Source organism: Heterocephalus glaber, unplaced genomic scaffold (genome assembly GCF_053883595.1).
Source record: "Heterocephalus glaber isolate CG9 unplaced genomic scaffold, H.glaber_assembly_v1.0 deba00001608, whole genome shotgun sequence".
In the NCBI taxonomy this organism is placed as follows: domain Eukaryota; kingdom Metazoa; phylum Chordata; class Mammalia; order Rodentia; family Bathyergidae; genus Heterocephalus; species Heterocephalus glaber.
Genome location: NW_028258379.1, coordinates 20,924,799 through 20,939,492, shown reverse-complemented (window position 1 = coordinate 20,939,492; position 14,694 = coordinate 20,924,799). Strand labels below are relative to the sequence as shown.

The 14,694-nt window shown below is 34.0% G+C and overlaps 1 protein-coding gene across 1 annotated transcript in view; it reads left to right on the top strand.

Moving 5' to 3' along the window:
* Gtf2a1 (general transcription factor IIA subunit 1) overlaps positions 1-14,334 on the top strand; it is a 35,101-nt gene extending 20,767 nt beyond the window's left edge. Inside the window, exons 7-9 of the mRNA XM_004837104.3 lie at positions 2,564-2,884; positions 6,429-6,518; positions 10,282-14,334. Coding sequence (XP_004837161.1) covers positions 2,564-2,884; positions 6,429-6,518; positions 10,282-10,389 — 519 coding nt within the window. The 3' untranslated portion in view covers positions 10,390-14,334. The remainder of the gene's footprint in view (positions 1-2,563; positions 2,885-6,428; positions 6,519-10,281) is intronic.
* Positions 14,335-14,694: the final 360 nt, after the last annotated feature.

Sequence of the window (14,694 nt, the reverse complement as noted above, 5' to 3'; positions counted from 1 at the left end):
ATAGGGTTTTTTTCATCTTCTATATGGATTAGTTGGGTGGTTCTTCTCTTTTTCTCCATCACTTTATATATACAAATTTTTAGACTCTTCTCTAGTATTCCCTGTTGTTTTAAGTTTCTGGTGTATGTCTTGCAGCTTAATTTATGGTCAGTTTAAAACTGAATTGTTGCTGTCTGGTTGTCCTTTGTCATTTTTCTGAATATGCTTTTCTGTCAGGACCACTCCACTCTATTCAGCCTCCTTAGCTAGTCATTTGGCTTTCATTCGCAAACAGTTCCTGAGTCTCAGGTCTTCCCAAGGGGTGGAAGGCTGAGATGACTAGTTGATGATGCTTGTGTATTTTCTAGAAGGGGGACGAGAGTTGTCCCTTGATCTCCAATAACCAAGGTGTTAGTAGTGCTGCCAGTTCTTCTTAGTAGTTTCTTTCTTCTTTTTTTTTCTTTGAAATATTGCCTTGTTTGCGATCTTTCTTATACTTGAAACTAGTTTTCTCACTCTATTTTCTTAGTTTATGCTGTCATAATTTATTACTAAAAATACTGCATTATCTTAACCAGTTTCCTTGCCTCTAATCTTCTGTCCTCCTAACCTGACTGGGTTTACAGTCTGGTTCATCATTTTCGTAAAGAAGTTAAAATCTTGTAGTGGCTTTCCATTGTCTGTTGGAAAAAGTCCAAACTTTTCAACATGGTTTATAAGATTAAAAAAAAAAAAAATTCCTGGGTGGTTGGGGTGGTTCTTGTTTCTTTGAATTCTGCAGGTTTATCTCTTGCCATGCCCCCAGTTATTTGCTTTAGCAGCTGTTGAAAGTTTACAAATACTTGTACCATACTTGTATGCCAAGTGTTATACTATTGTACAGCAAGAACAAAGATGAAAGAGGTATAGTTATTTTCTTACAGAATTTAGGTACTTAAAAAAAAAATCACACAAACACATAATTTTAATGTAATAGTAATATGATGAAAGACCCAAGATTAGAGAACAGATCTATTAACCCACCCTAAATAACTTTCCAAAAATGATGTGCTGTTGTCACTTCTGGTTTCACTTGACGCTATTCTTTTATTTAGAATACTGCCTTTGGCATTCTATCCCACAACTTCTTCCACTCCCTCCAGATAAAACAAACAGAAAAGCCTGGCTAATTTCCTTATAACACACATAGAAACTGAAGTATTATTTATTAGGAAGATAATATTGATCATTCCTGTCCTCCAAGCTGAAATTGGTACCCTCTTCGGTGTTCTCAAAAAAGACTATCATGCACGTTGTTTCCTTTATCAGAAATGCTTGGCATAAGGGGAATTTCAGATCTTGGAATATTTGTGTAGGTTACCAGTTGAGCATCTTTAAACCGAGTATCTAAAATACTACAAAATACAAACTTTTCAATTAGAGATTCGAATACCTGTGTTCTATTACAGTATCTTGTATCTTTTTTAGTTGTTTTTGGTTTATTTATTTTGCATGTTCAGTCTGTAATTTTCTTAAAGGAAAAAAATTTACATTCTTTGAACCTAATGGCAAGTAACAGGCATTAGGTCGTTTAAATTTTTAATAACTATGAATATGATAATTATAATTCATATAGTTAATATTTTTTCCCTTTTTTTTTTTTTCTTTTTTGAGACAGGGTCTTGCTATGTAGTTCAAGCTGACCTTGAACTCACTGTGTAGCCCAGGCTGACCTCAAACACATGGCAATCCTCCTGCCTCAGCCTCCCAAGTGCTGGGACTACAGGCATGTGCCACCATGCCTGGCTAATAATAGTTAATATTTGTTGATGTATTCAGGTTGTAGGTTAGTTCAGAATTGTAGAATGCAGAACCTGGAAGGAAGCAGTGTACATATTTATTAGTTCTTGGTAATGATTGGATGATAGAAGCATCTGGAGAGTTGTTAGTAAAATTAATAGCTTTTATCTCACATCAGTGAAATCAGAACATTAAATAGTGCAGCCTATGTTTCAGTACTTTCTAAGCTACCAGGTGGTTCTAATTTGCTGCCAGTGTTGAGTGAGAACCATTGATCTTCTAGCAATGAAATGACAAGCTTAGAGAGGTTGAATGAATCGCTTGTGCTTTTTCTGTGTCTAATCTTAAACAAAACCAGATCTGGGTCTTCAAATTCTCAGTCCATTTTTCTTCATGTTGAGGCAGTAGAGTTTAATAGCCTAAGCAGGGCTCTGGACCACCAAAGTCTAGGTTCAGATTTTTTTCCTTTTAGTTACAAGCTTTGCTAGTAACCAAACCATTCTATACCTCAAGCAAATCAGCCAGTGACTTGTATAACGCTTGGCTTATGCAAGAATGTCTGACACATACACAATAAGTGCTAAATGAAGCAATCAGCTCTAGATAATCTTTGTTTGAGAGATTTGAATGGTAAAATGGAAAGTTAGTGGGTCAGTACACTAAACATTGCTTTTATACTTTATTGGTTTTAACTACGTATGAGGTAATAGCCATTTCTGATGATTCTTTAACATTTTGGTGAATTTTTTTTTACCGTACTTGATTCTCTAACTAGTTCCTAATACATGGTTTTCTTTTGCCTTAGGTTCTAGCCCCTCTTCCTGGAGGAATTTCACCACAGACAGGTGTCATTATCCAGCCTCAGCAAATCTTATTTACAGGAAATAAGACTCAAGTTATACCTACGACAGTGGCGGCACCTACTGCGGCACAAGCACAGATCACTGCAGCTGGTCAGCAGCAGCCACAGGCACAACCTACCCAACAGCAAGCTCCACTGGTCTTACAAGTTGATGGAACTGGAGATACATCATCCGAGGAAGATGAAGATGAGGAAGAAGACTATGATGATGATGAAGAGGAAGACAAAGAGAAAGATGGAGCTGAAGATGGGCAGGTGGAAGAAGTAAGTTTCTAGAGAATACTTGAAAAGTGAATTTGTTCGATCATTTCCTGTTTTATTTGGTTCTAAGTAGATGAATTACATCCTGGTTTTTTTTGAAGCTGTGAGGTGCTGTGCAAAATAAAAATTTAAAAAATAAAGTTAGATTGCCCTAACTTAAGTTTTTAGATTTTTCTGGCTGTATTCCCATTTGTAAAATATAATTGTTTCATTGCCAAATTAAGTTTTATTAATAAAGTTAGTGGAGATTGGAAGTAATTCTGATTCTTGGGCTTCTGAATTTGTAATGTGACTTAAACATAAGACATTGGTAGAAAAGATAAATGTGGTTGATATTTGGTTTAGTAATTTAAAAAGCCTGAAAACATTTTGAGGGAGAAGAAACTCAAGAAAAACTGAAGGTAACCATTTTAGTCAAAACTTTTTGGGTTTGGGTCCATATTCCAGACTAGTTCGATTTTCACTGTTTATCGCTTCCCTCAGCATATGATGTAATCTTTTTTTATCTTGGTGCAAAGTTCTTCTAAATTAAGTATTTTTTTAAAGTTTATTATTAAATATTGAATACATAGGGTTGTTTCTAATTGTTTACTCTTGGAAACAGTTTCATGGGTGTTCAGTCTTTTATATTGTCAGAGCCACATTGAATAAAGAGAACTTCCTTATGCCACATATAAAATCCATAATGTAATTAATATATATAAGTAACAAAACTTTAAAATGTTTATTATAACATTTTAAAGAGCAAAAGGAACATAAAACTAGATGGATATTTGACTTTGTTTTTGTGGAACTACTGCATCATTGTCTGGTTTGATGGAAGTGATTGAAATCTGAGTTCGCAAGGTGCTGTTCAGAAACATTTAATCTAATTTTACTCTTCATATGCTTCATCTTTGAAAATAGTCTCTCACAAATGTATGTTGTGCCAGAAGCAATGGCATGCATACATAGGGTATGATTGTGAAGTGAATGTTTTTCTCTAGTATGATAGGTCTTAATGAAAGTCTAGTAAAAAGACATGGTCAGATTTTTCTCTGAGTTGAATGATTGGAACTCTCCATTCCATTTGAAAATTGGTAGGGAATATATTTATGTCCACTGCAGATGGAGTCACAGATACACCAAAAAATTGATGACTTTTCCAGAATCTTGAAACTTGCTCACAAAGTGAGTCAAAACACAAAGCAGGGCCGTGGATTTAGCTCAGTGGTTTCACCGCCTGATGCGCAAGTGCAAGGACCTGAGTTTGATCCCTTGTGCCAAAAAACCCCAAAACACAAAGCAAGGCTGCATATTTTTCACTATACTCAAAACTGTTTATCAAAATGCATAAAATTATTGGCCATAACTTGAGCTTGCCATATGGTAATACAGTACTGATATGTTGATTTTCACCTTGAAGATGGCTTTTTTAAATGAGTGATCTAATCCATCAAAAATGCTAAATCAGTGAGTCATTTTTCATCTTCAAGTTCTGGCACAAAGTTTTCTTTTGATTTTATAAATGACTTGATTTCATTTTGTAGATTATTCTTTCAGCATATTACTCCAGCTGAGCCACCTTACTTTAGAAAAAAATGATGCCCCAAAAATCAGTGTCCCTATGAAAGAATTGGTGATGATCTCATCCCTTGACTTACCAAGCTCAAAGCTCTTGACAGTTTGAATGACATCCATTTTCAAAACTTTTGCACATAAATTTTTTTGGTGTATGATGCAGTGTTAGGACATCAACTCTGAGCTGCTAGTGACAATTCATTTATAAATCTCTCTTTTTTTAGCAACCATCTGTAGGGAATTGCCAGTAGCTATAGCAGATATATTGATAAAGGTTAAAGAAAATTGTTTTAATCTAATTTTTGCTGCTTCATGCAAGTCAAGAGATTTAGCTTTGTCTTTTAATGGCACCAGAAAAGCCATTTCTTCAATGATGTATTTGTTACCAATACCTTTAATAAAAGTTGAAGTGTATCTGTAGTATCATTACTTTCATCTGTTGTCAAAGCATAAAATATGAAATAAGCAGCTTTACCCTCCAAATATCTCTTGATATATTGTCCTGTTTCTTTGATTCATCTGGCTATAGTCAAGTGAGACAAAGTGATTTTAGAAAAATCTGTCTTTATCAGGACAGATCTGGCTGGGCTTGAACTTACTGTGTAGTCCAGGCTGGCTCAAACTTGCAGCAATCCTCCTGCTTCAGCCTCCCAAGTGCTGGGATATTACAGACATGTGCCAGCATACCTGGTTTATATTTGCATACTTTCTGAACATTGCTTAATAAACATATGCTCAGTAAATGGTTTTAAATTTTTTTGCAGATAGATTTGCTGCTAGCTTTTATAATAGAATCCATTACACATTCCTTGATAGGTGTTGAATGTGGTAGCATTTTTTGCATGTAATGTCTTTTCAGATTGTAATCTTTGAAAAACTGATATAATTTCTCTACAAATTACGTGTAGTGTTATTTATCATTGCAAAATATTCCTATGTCCATTTTTCATTGAATACTTTATCATGATTTTTCTTCCGGTTAATTTTAATTTTTATTAGTATATATTCACAGTATATAGTGATTACATTCATTGTGGGGAATTGATATATAACACATTTTAATTCTTTTTACTCCTCATTCCTCATCCTTCTCTCCCCTTCTATGTGTTGGTCCTCTTCCCATTTGCAAAAGACCTATTTCCCTGTGTCCTATTACTTAGCTTTCTTTTGCTCTTTAAATTATACTTTGGGTTTCTCATGTAAGAGAAACCATGTGATATTTAAACTTTTGTGTCTGATTTCATTTAACATTATTGTCTCATGATGTATCCATTTTCCTACAAATGATTGAAGTTTATCCTTCTTTATGGCAGAGTAGTACTCCATGGGAGTATAAATACATTTCCTTTATCAGTTCGTCTGTTGATGGTCATGTAGCCCACTTCCAAGATTTAGCTATTGTGAATTGTGTGTTATAAATGTGGGTCTGCACATATCACTATAACATGATGACTTCAATTCTTTCGAGAAGATACCTAGAAGGGAAATGGCTGGGTCAAATGGAATTTCTAGTTTTAGGACACTAAAACTCTCTCTAGTTTGAGGACACTCCATACTGATTTCCAAGGGTTCCTTTTCCCCCAAAGCCTTGCCAGCATTTATTATTATTTGATTTCTTGATGATAGCCATTCTTTCTGGGCTGAGATGGAATCTCAGTGCTGTTTAAATTCGCATCTCTGATGGCTAGCGGTGTTACAACAGTTTTTCATAAAATGAGAAATGAAGTTGAAATCTGTACAGGCTTAGTTATATAGCTGAACTGTTTTAATATTATTTAATTTCTTATTGAAATTTCATTAACATCAGAAAATCATTAGATAAAATCTGATTAATAGTACTGTACTGCCTCTGTGGTATATATAAATGCACATTTGATATTTGGTATTCGAAGACCATCAATGTCATTTCATCTCTTCATTCAATATTAGAGGGGACTTTTAATAGCAGTACATGAAATTTATTTATAAATTTTTTTCTTACCTGTAGGAGCCCCTCAATAGTGAAGATGATGTGAGTGATGAGGAAGGGCAGGAACTCTTTGACACAGAAAATGTTGTTGTATGCCAGTATGATAAGGTAAGCATTTCATCTTCAGATCACTAATACTATTTTTGTTGTAATTTCTTCTCTAAACTCTGTTTTCTGCCCCACTGAATAAAACATTTGGGCCACTAATTAATGACTGTATTATACTTCATAAATAGTGTGAAAATGTGACCGTATCGTAGGTTTTGTTTTCGTTTTTTGTTGTTTTATGGGAGTTTTTTTCCTGTGGTACTGAGGATCGAACTCACGACCTCGTGCTTGCGAGGCAGGCCCTGTGCCACTGAGCTAAATCCCTGGCCCTCATAGGTTATTTTTGACAGTGAATAAAACTAATTTCTTAATTTTACACTTAAAAAAATAAGTAATGATTTTTTCAATTTAAACTGTCTCAACTTATAAACAGAGCTGTTTAGAATTTGTCCTTTAACATTATCTTAATAACACAATCTTGTTTTTCATTAGCTACAACAATCTCAAAGCTAAAAGGATTTAATTAAAATTTCTAACGTTACTTATTACTACGAAGAAGAGTAGGACAATAAACAGGACTGAAAATAACAGTTTTGCTGAAAATTATTTTAAAATTTTATATGGCTTTGCTGTAATTTTGTAATATTAAGGAATTTTTAAACCAAATTCCATGAGTATTAACTGTTGATTCTTTATGTTCCTATTTTTTGGGGGTTGGGGGCGGCTGCCAGGGATCAACTTGGAACCTTTCACTTGTAAACCAGGTGCCGGAACCACTGAGCTAAATCCCCAGCCCTGTGTTCCTAATTCTTAAAGTTATCTTTTCAAGGCTTTTGTTACAGTTATTGGAAATTACAAATGTAATTTCCTGATACATACACACAGAGCAAGAGTATGAGGTTAAAACAGCAAGCACTAATAAACCTTTTTTGGTCAGGAAGTCTCAAGGGAACTGCTTGTAACTAAATTAAACACATTTTCAAAATAACAAAATGTAAGATTTAGCAAGCAAGAGATCTTAGATTAACTAGGGAATCTAGTTCTAAGTATTTTTATTATTTTAAGTATTTTCCTGTTACTAGAGAATGGTTTCATTTCCTCTTGACAGACTGTACACATAATATTTGAAACCTTAAAATTGGTTTGTTTTATTACCAGGTACATTACTTCAGTGTTTTAGACTAGAACATTGAAAATAGCTTTAAGTAGTACTTTGAATCATAAACAGTTTTAAAAATTTCAGAAGTCTTAATATTATTTGGTTTTGTTGTTTAGTTTTGTTTTGTTTTGTTTTGATCCCTGGTATCGGGGATCCAACTCGGGACTTTGTGCTTGCTAGGCGGGCATGGCGCCACTGAGCTAAATCCCAGGCCCAAAGAATAAAATTTTTGTTGTTGTTCTGTTTTTTCTTTGAGGAATTTGCTGGGGGTTTTTTTGTTTGTTTGTTTGTTTTTTAAGTCTAATTTTAAAAATTAGAAAAATTGAAAGAGTGGAGGGGTTGACGTTTTAGTCACAGTAAATGGTAGTGTATCCTGTTGATCAATTAAGAGGTTGAATATGATTTGAGCATACTTGAATTTTAGGAGTTTAGTTTTGACACCTAAACTTTAAATTTTCAGTGAGTAAGTTTTTGAGGAGAAAATGGAATAAGATATGTATTGCCAGTCACATCAGTCTGTTATTAAGTGCTAATAATGTGGTAGAATTCTCAAGTGTAGATAGATGATGAATGTTACAACATTTGTTGAATGATATACAGGCTTCAGCTTTGTTTATAGGTAATTTTACTTTAATATGTTTTCACTGGAAAATTTAAGAGGCTTTTCTCTTGTCATTTGGGATATTCCTTCATGAAAGGCTTATGCTAGTAAATGAATTGCTTTTCAAATTGTACTTTTTATTTTTGTTCATATAAGAGTATTTATCATCTGTTGCCTATCATGACTTCAGTTCTGAGCACATGAACTACATGTACACCATGAAACTTTTCTACATTTGGTTTGAACAAATTACCCTTCAGTAAAATGCAGTCAATTTCCTTACTTTTCTGGGAATTCCTATTTCCTGGGTACTCATCACTTATTTTTCTCTCTGTAATCTTACTGTATTTCAGGTTTCATTCACTTGGCTCATACTGGAAATATATTTGTATACCCATATTTAGGATAATTAATACTTCACTGGGAATTTTTTAAGGGAGACTCAGGTCTTTTCATTCAGCAGATGCCTACTGAGTTCCTGTGATGTCATAGTGGCTTGAGATACACTAGTGAGCAAAACAAAACAAAAGTTCCTTGTTGGGAAGCTTACTCTAGTGTAGGTAGACAGATGTTAAAACAGAATTGATTTATTAATATGGCATAGTACCAGCTGATACTTGCTATGGAAGAGTACTGATGAGAAGGGAAAGGGGACAGTTTCAATTAGAATAGTCAGTTAAGTAGGTCTTTTGTGTAGATAACATTTAAGCAAACAGCCCTATCTGGTGGCAGAGCCTGCTTGTTTTGTTTGAGGAGCAGCCAGTGTAGCTAAATTAAGGAGAGAGGGGGAGTTGGAGGCTAACACAGAGGCAGACAGTATGGGTTTCTATAAGGACATGGACTCTATTCTGAATATATGGGGAAGCTATCAGAAGGTTTCAAATGGAGAAATGGTGTGATCTGATTTAAATTTGAAAAGGATTACTTTGCCACCTTTGTTGAAGGTAGTGTGGAGAGGAAGCAAAGGTAGAAACCAGGAGACTAGAGATACAGTGCAGTAATCCAAGAAACAGTGACTCAGGCTATGGTGGTATTATTAAAGTGATGAGGGCTAGTTGGATCTTAGATTCTTTTTTTTTTTTTTTTGAAGTAGGAGTCAACAGGATTTCTTGTCTCTTGGTTGTATGGTAGAAGGGGGAAAAAAAAGAATCAGGAGTGAGTCCAGGGTACTTCAGTGACAAACTGAATATGAGGATGATGTTGCCATCAACTCAGATGGAAAGTGGCTGCACTTGGAGCAGGGTTAGGAGAGGGAGTTCAGCTCTGGACATGTTAAGTGTAGTATGTCTGTTAGACATTCAGGTCACCCACTATAAAATAGCAGATTTAATGTCTACTTTGTTGAGATCAAAGCTATTAAATACTGCTTAATCTGAGTCTCTACCGTCTGTTGTTTAAACTTTTTTTGTGTTTGAATCTAGAAGAAGAACATGAGTGGTTTTCAAATATATGAAGAGTTTGGTAGCTTTTTAAGTTTCAAAAGGCAGAGCTAGAATCAGTAACTGGAAGTTAGAGGAGGCGGATTTCAGTAGGGGAAAGTACAAAAGACAAGAAAGCTGTCCCCAAAATTAATAACTTAATTTGGAATTCTTTCCCCCTTACTTGTAAATCATATTCAGGCAGACACTGAACAACCATTGGCCAAGAATACACTATAGAGAATGTTTGTATTGAGAGGTTAGGCGTGAGATTTTAGAATTTGGATCTCAGAAAATATCTGTACCAGGTGAGCAGTTCTGCAATATTAAATGAGAAATTCTGTGTTAGGTTTTGAGAACATTGTATAGGGAGTTGGATTTTGGTTTAAAAAAAAGTGTACTGGTTACAAATGAACTACTTCGGTAAACACAAGTCCCAAGAGCTGTAATACACATAATACTAATTAGGAGTAAGCTTATTTCTTAAAATCCATTCAGTGAGAGACTTTTTAGGGAGGAGGTGGTCAAATTAAACTTAGTAAATTGGAAATACAATATTGTATAATATGAAGTTTTGTGAAATTTTTGTGAATGGATTTTTGTATTTGTATTTGTTAGATCCTAATTTTGTTTTTGTTTATTTAGATACACAGAAGTAAAAACAAATGGAAATTTCATCTCAAGGATGGCATTATGAATCTTAATGGAAGAGATTATATATTTTCCAAAGCCATTGGAGATGCAGAATGGTGAAGAGTTGCTTCTTTTCTTTTAGAAACAAAAGAAACTTTAAAAATCTTTAAAGTGGATGGTTTAAAACTTGGACATATACCAACCAAAACTTTACTTCTGCATGTCAGAAAAGTGCAGTAGAAGCAAAAGCTACTGGAACAAAGATAGACCTTGACACAACATAGACACTACTTCTAACTGGCAAGCCATGGAACTGTAGTACCTGGGGTTGTTGCGGGGAGGGGTTGGGTTTTGTGTAGGAAAACCATAACTGTCAATTTTAAACACAGGAACTTGCCACCGGTAATTAGCATGTAAAGTTTTGTCTATATTCCTTCCTCCAACTTGGGCTCTGTTAGAAGGCACTTGTTGGAATGAACTGAAGAAACTTCCTTTTGATAGATTGAAATGAAACTGCTTATTGTATGTGGTTATATTTGGTAAAAAGTACGTGTGAGCTTTTTACGAAAGGGTAAGAATTATGGTGTTCAATTTTAATTCACTTGTATAAGAAAACAATTTAAAATTCTCATAGTAGGTCTTAAAATTTTTTACCTGTTATTCTTCCTCCGTAATATATACCTCTTCCCTGCTTTATGAAACATCTATTTAAGAGTTTAAGGAAGTGTAATCAGTGATCACAGTTTGGAGACAAAATTTGACCCAGGAATGGGTATTTATTTTAATTAGGTTTTCATACTTTAAAAACTTAGATTTTAGTTAAGTGGAATTAAAAGTGACAACTTTAATTTATCTACAGAAAAACTGTTTAGTCCTACACTTTAAAAAGAAACCCTAATTGGCTCCTCAGGAATACATTTTTATTTCATAAAGATATCATCTGACTAAAATTGTATGTACTTGAGTGTATATGAAGGTTTTTCTTGTTGGGCTGAAGTGTGTGCTTATATATGCATTTAGTCTTTAAATGTTCAGATATTCTGTACATTGATTGAAGCATAAGGACAGGTGGTGAGGACCTGAATTTTTATTAAACAATTTAGTAATTATAAAAGTTTCTTGTGTTTACTAGTAAAGAATTTAAAAACATTATTTTAATTGAACAAGTTTTTTAAAAGCAACTTTGTAATTTGAGGGGAAATTTTGGGAGGGGGGTTGAGGGAGGTGGGCCACTAAGTACATATTTACCTCTCTTTCATTGGGTGGCTCATCCAGGCCATTGATAGACTCGGGCTCCAGTTTGCACATTGGAAAGAAGCATAGAAATTTGAGTGTATATTAAAATAATAGAAATTTAGTATGTATATTAATGCAAAGCTCTGTATTTCTATAAGGGCTTTGAAGAACAATTTGGCAGTATTTTCTTCAGCTGCCTGGGAGAACTGCAGAAACACTCTGCTTTTGTGTTCTAAGAACTAATTCGATTTCTCATGGTTTTTCTTGATAAAATTCATAGGTGTTTAAGTCACTTGTATATTGATTCTTTTTGTCTTCCATTTTTGTCTTATTTGCCTTTATATGTTTCCAGAAGTTACAGTAAAGTATATTACAAAGGAGGAAACTCTGAGCTATTACAGTATTTTATTTTCAACACAAATCTTTCTAAAAGGCTAATGAAACAAAATTTTTTTTGGTCTACTTCCTACCCTTCTTACCAACCTGATCTTTTTAACTTAAGTTTTGAACTTTGGTATAAATGGTGGTATCTAGCATGCTAGTTAGGATTTATTTAGATGCCACCAGTGGCACCAGCTTTTATTTTGACGATATTAATCGTATCTTTTACCCCACTACACTGAAAGCACACACAATTTTTGTTTTTGTGTATTATTAATAAGACTGGGAGGAGAGAAGAAGAAGGGAGTAAAGTCACAGAAGCCTTGTTCCGTTGTCCTTCAGAATGGTTACTAGTAGGCTTATATTTACTGAGTGCAGAAGTCAACGACTTGAACTACCTATGGAAATGCAGCAATGCTGCAATGTTGTGTAAGTTTAAACCCTTTGGCCATCTAGTAGTTCTTATGCTACTGAAACTTAGAATACTGTATGATATTTAGCTCATGTCTTGGCCCTCTTTGTAGACAAGCATTCATATTCATAGCTGCATTGTATACTGGCCTGTTACTGTAACTATTTTCAAACATGAACAACCACTGCTTTCAGAGTGACTCACTGGTGTTATTTTGAAGCAGGAAATAACCATTTGTATTTGCACCTGTGTGCTGCATATTAATTATAGCATACTTGGCAAGTGCTTTTCTTTTACCTGTAAAAATTCTGAAAGCTGGTCCAAACAACACTGCATATCAAGTTGTGTTCTTATATATTACTGCATTATGCTCCTTTTAATCAAATAGCATGTTTATTTTTACTATAGTGTCTTTTGCTCTATGAATGTCACCTCCTTTGAATTCTTAATCATGCTTTTAACATTATATTTAACAAATGATTTTGTTAGGTTACATTACAATGTCATTCCTTTGAAAAGGCAAGGGATTCCTTCAGGATTTTAAAATGAAAGTAGTTTGTTCATCTAAAGGGGGAAAACAGTTCTGACTTGGTATTAAGAAAATAAGCAGTGGTTTTTAGAAGAGGATTTGTTTAGATTTGCACAGATGGTGATGGCACCTTTCATTTTTAAAAAATTAACATTGATCCATAGCGCTAAGGAGAACTGACGCAAAATGACTGAAGGTGTGAAAGTGTGTGCCTTTCAGTATCCACACTCTTGCTTGGTGGTCATTTTTAGAGTCGGACCCCTTGAATTCCTGAAAGCACATTTAATTTCTGTGCAGTGCCACGTGTGGCTAAAACAACTCTTTAATGTGCAATCAGTTTCTAGAGCAAAATGTCTCTTTATGAGGGGGATCTTTATATTGGGCTTTTATATTTTTTGAAATATTGACATTTCTTTCTGTTAAGTGTCATGTCACATTTACACTGTTGCCTTTTTAAAAATCAAAGCCACTGATACTCTACAGTTGCATCCTGATTTGAGCAGTATGTATAGTGATTGTGTTCTTAATAAGCATAATAGACTCTGCTTTTAGAAAATAAGAACATAAAAATAGCTTTTGTATAAAGACTTTCTTTTGCTATAGTGAATATCAAGGATTTTTTTTTCCTGACTTTTAGGGAGGAATGAAAAGAATTGTCTCCCTCTAAGAGTAATTTTTTTTTATTATCTTATAGCAATAATGTCACCATTATTATCAGAGGGTAAATATGCCTTGTATGGAAAAACAGACTTGATTTCCTCTTGGGAATTCCCTTTATAACTTAGTATTTTGTTCCGATTGAGAAAGTTCCTATATTTTCAGATTATTTCACCTTGAACTTTTTTGAGCTTTTGTGCAATGTTTTATTGATCTGTTTTTGTACGTTTTCATTTCACCTCATGTCTATCCTCCACCTACCTGTTTGAATCAGCTATAGCAAATTTTGAATTAAAAAGTAGTCTTATGTGTTTCCTCATGAGTTTGTGTTAGCTTTAATCTTATGCTATGGAAATTATTCTGAAATTTATATTCTTGAAGCCTGCCTTAGTCTATCATTTGTCATTTTCTGTGGTTTAAGGAACACCTCAGACTTAATATTTTGTGTATTTTGAGGAATAAAAACTCTTGCCTTCTCTTTTAAGGGAAGACCTACATTCATTTAGTAACCATTCTTTCAGTTAAGTTTCCTTAAATCGTCCAGTATGTGTTAGTGCTAGACCTGGGGGAGGAGCTAATCCTTTTTACTGTTCTGAGCTACTATTGTCACCTGCTGTTGTACATACTGTTGTGTGTAAGGACATAAATATATTTATTATGTTTGTAAAATTCATTCTGTACAATTGCAGATCAAGGTTGCTCTTCTGTGATATATGGGATATTATGTTTTAAAGACCATCTTGAAATACAGTTAGAGAACTTAGTATTTTGATGTACTCTAAGACCTATTTTAAGTTTAATATTTTACCTTTGCAAAAACTTTAATTAAAGATGTTATTTAAAAAAGTAATGTTGCTTGCTTTGCTTACTAGTCTTATGTTTTTGTTACACAGATAATAAAATTATAAAGTTTAGAAAGGAAAATGCTTTACCTTGTTAATGAGGATAAGTTTAACAAAAATAAGGGCATCATTAGATTCTGTACTTTTAAGATACGTTGTTTTGAATGTTAGCCTCAATTATTAAACTTACAAATTCGTAATAGCTTTAAAAAGTTGTATTTTCAAGGCACACAGGAAGTTAGGTTGGAATAAGCTCACACCAACTAAGTGTAAGAATATAACATTTACATACTGTGTTACATGGGTATTTCTACTCCAAAGCATAGATTACTTAGGATAAAATTACTCAAGAACATTGTTTATTTGTT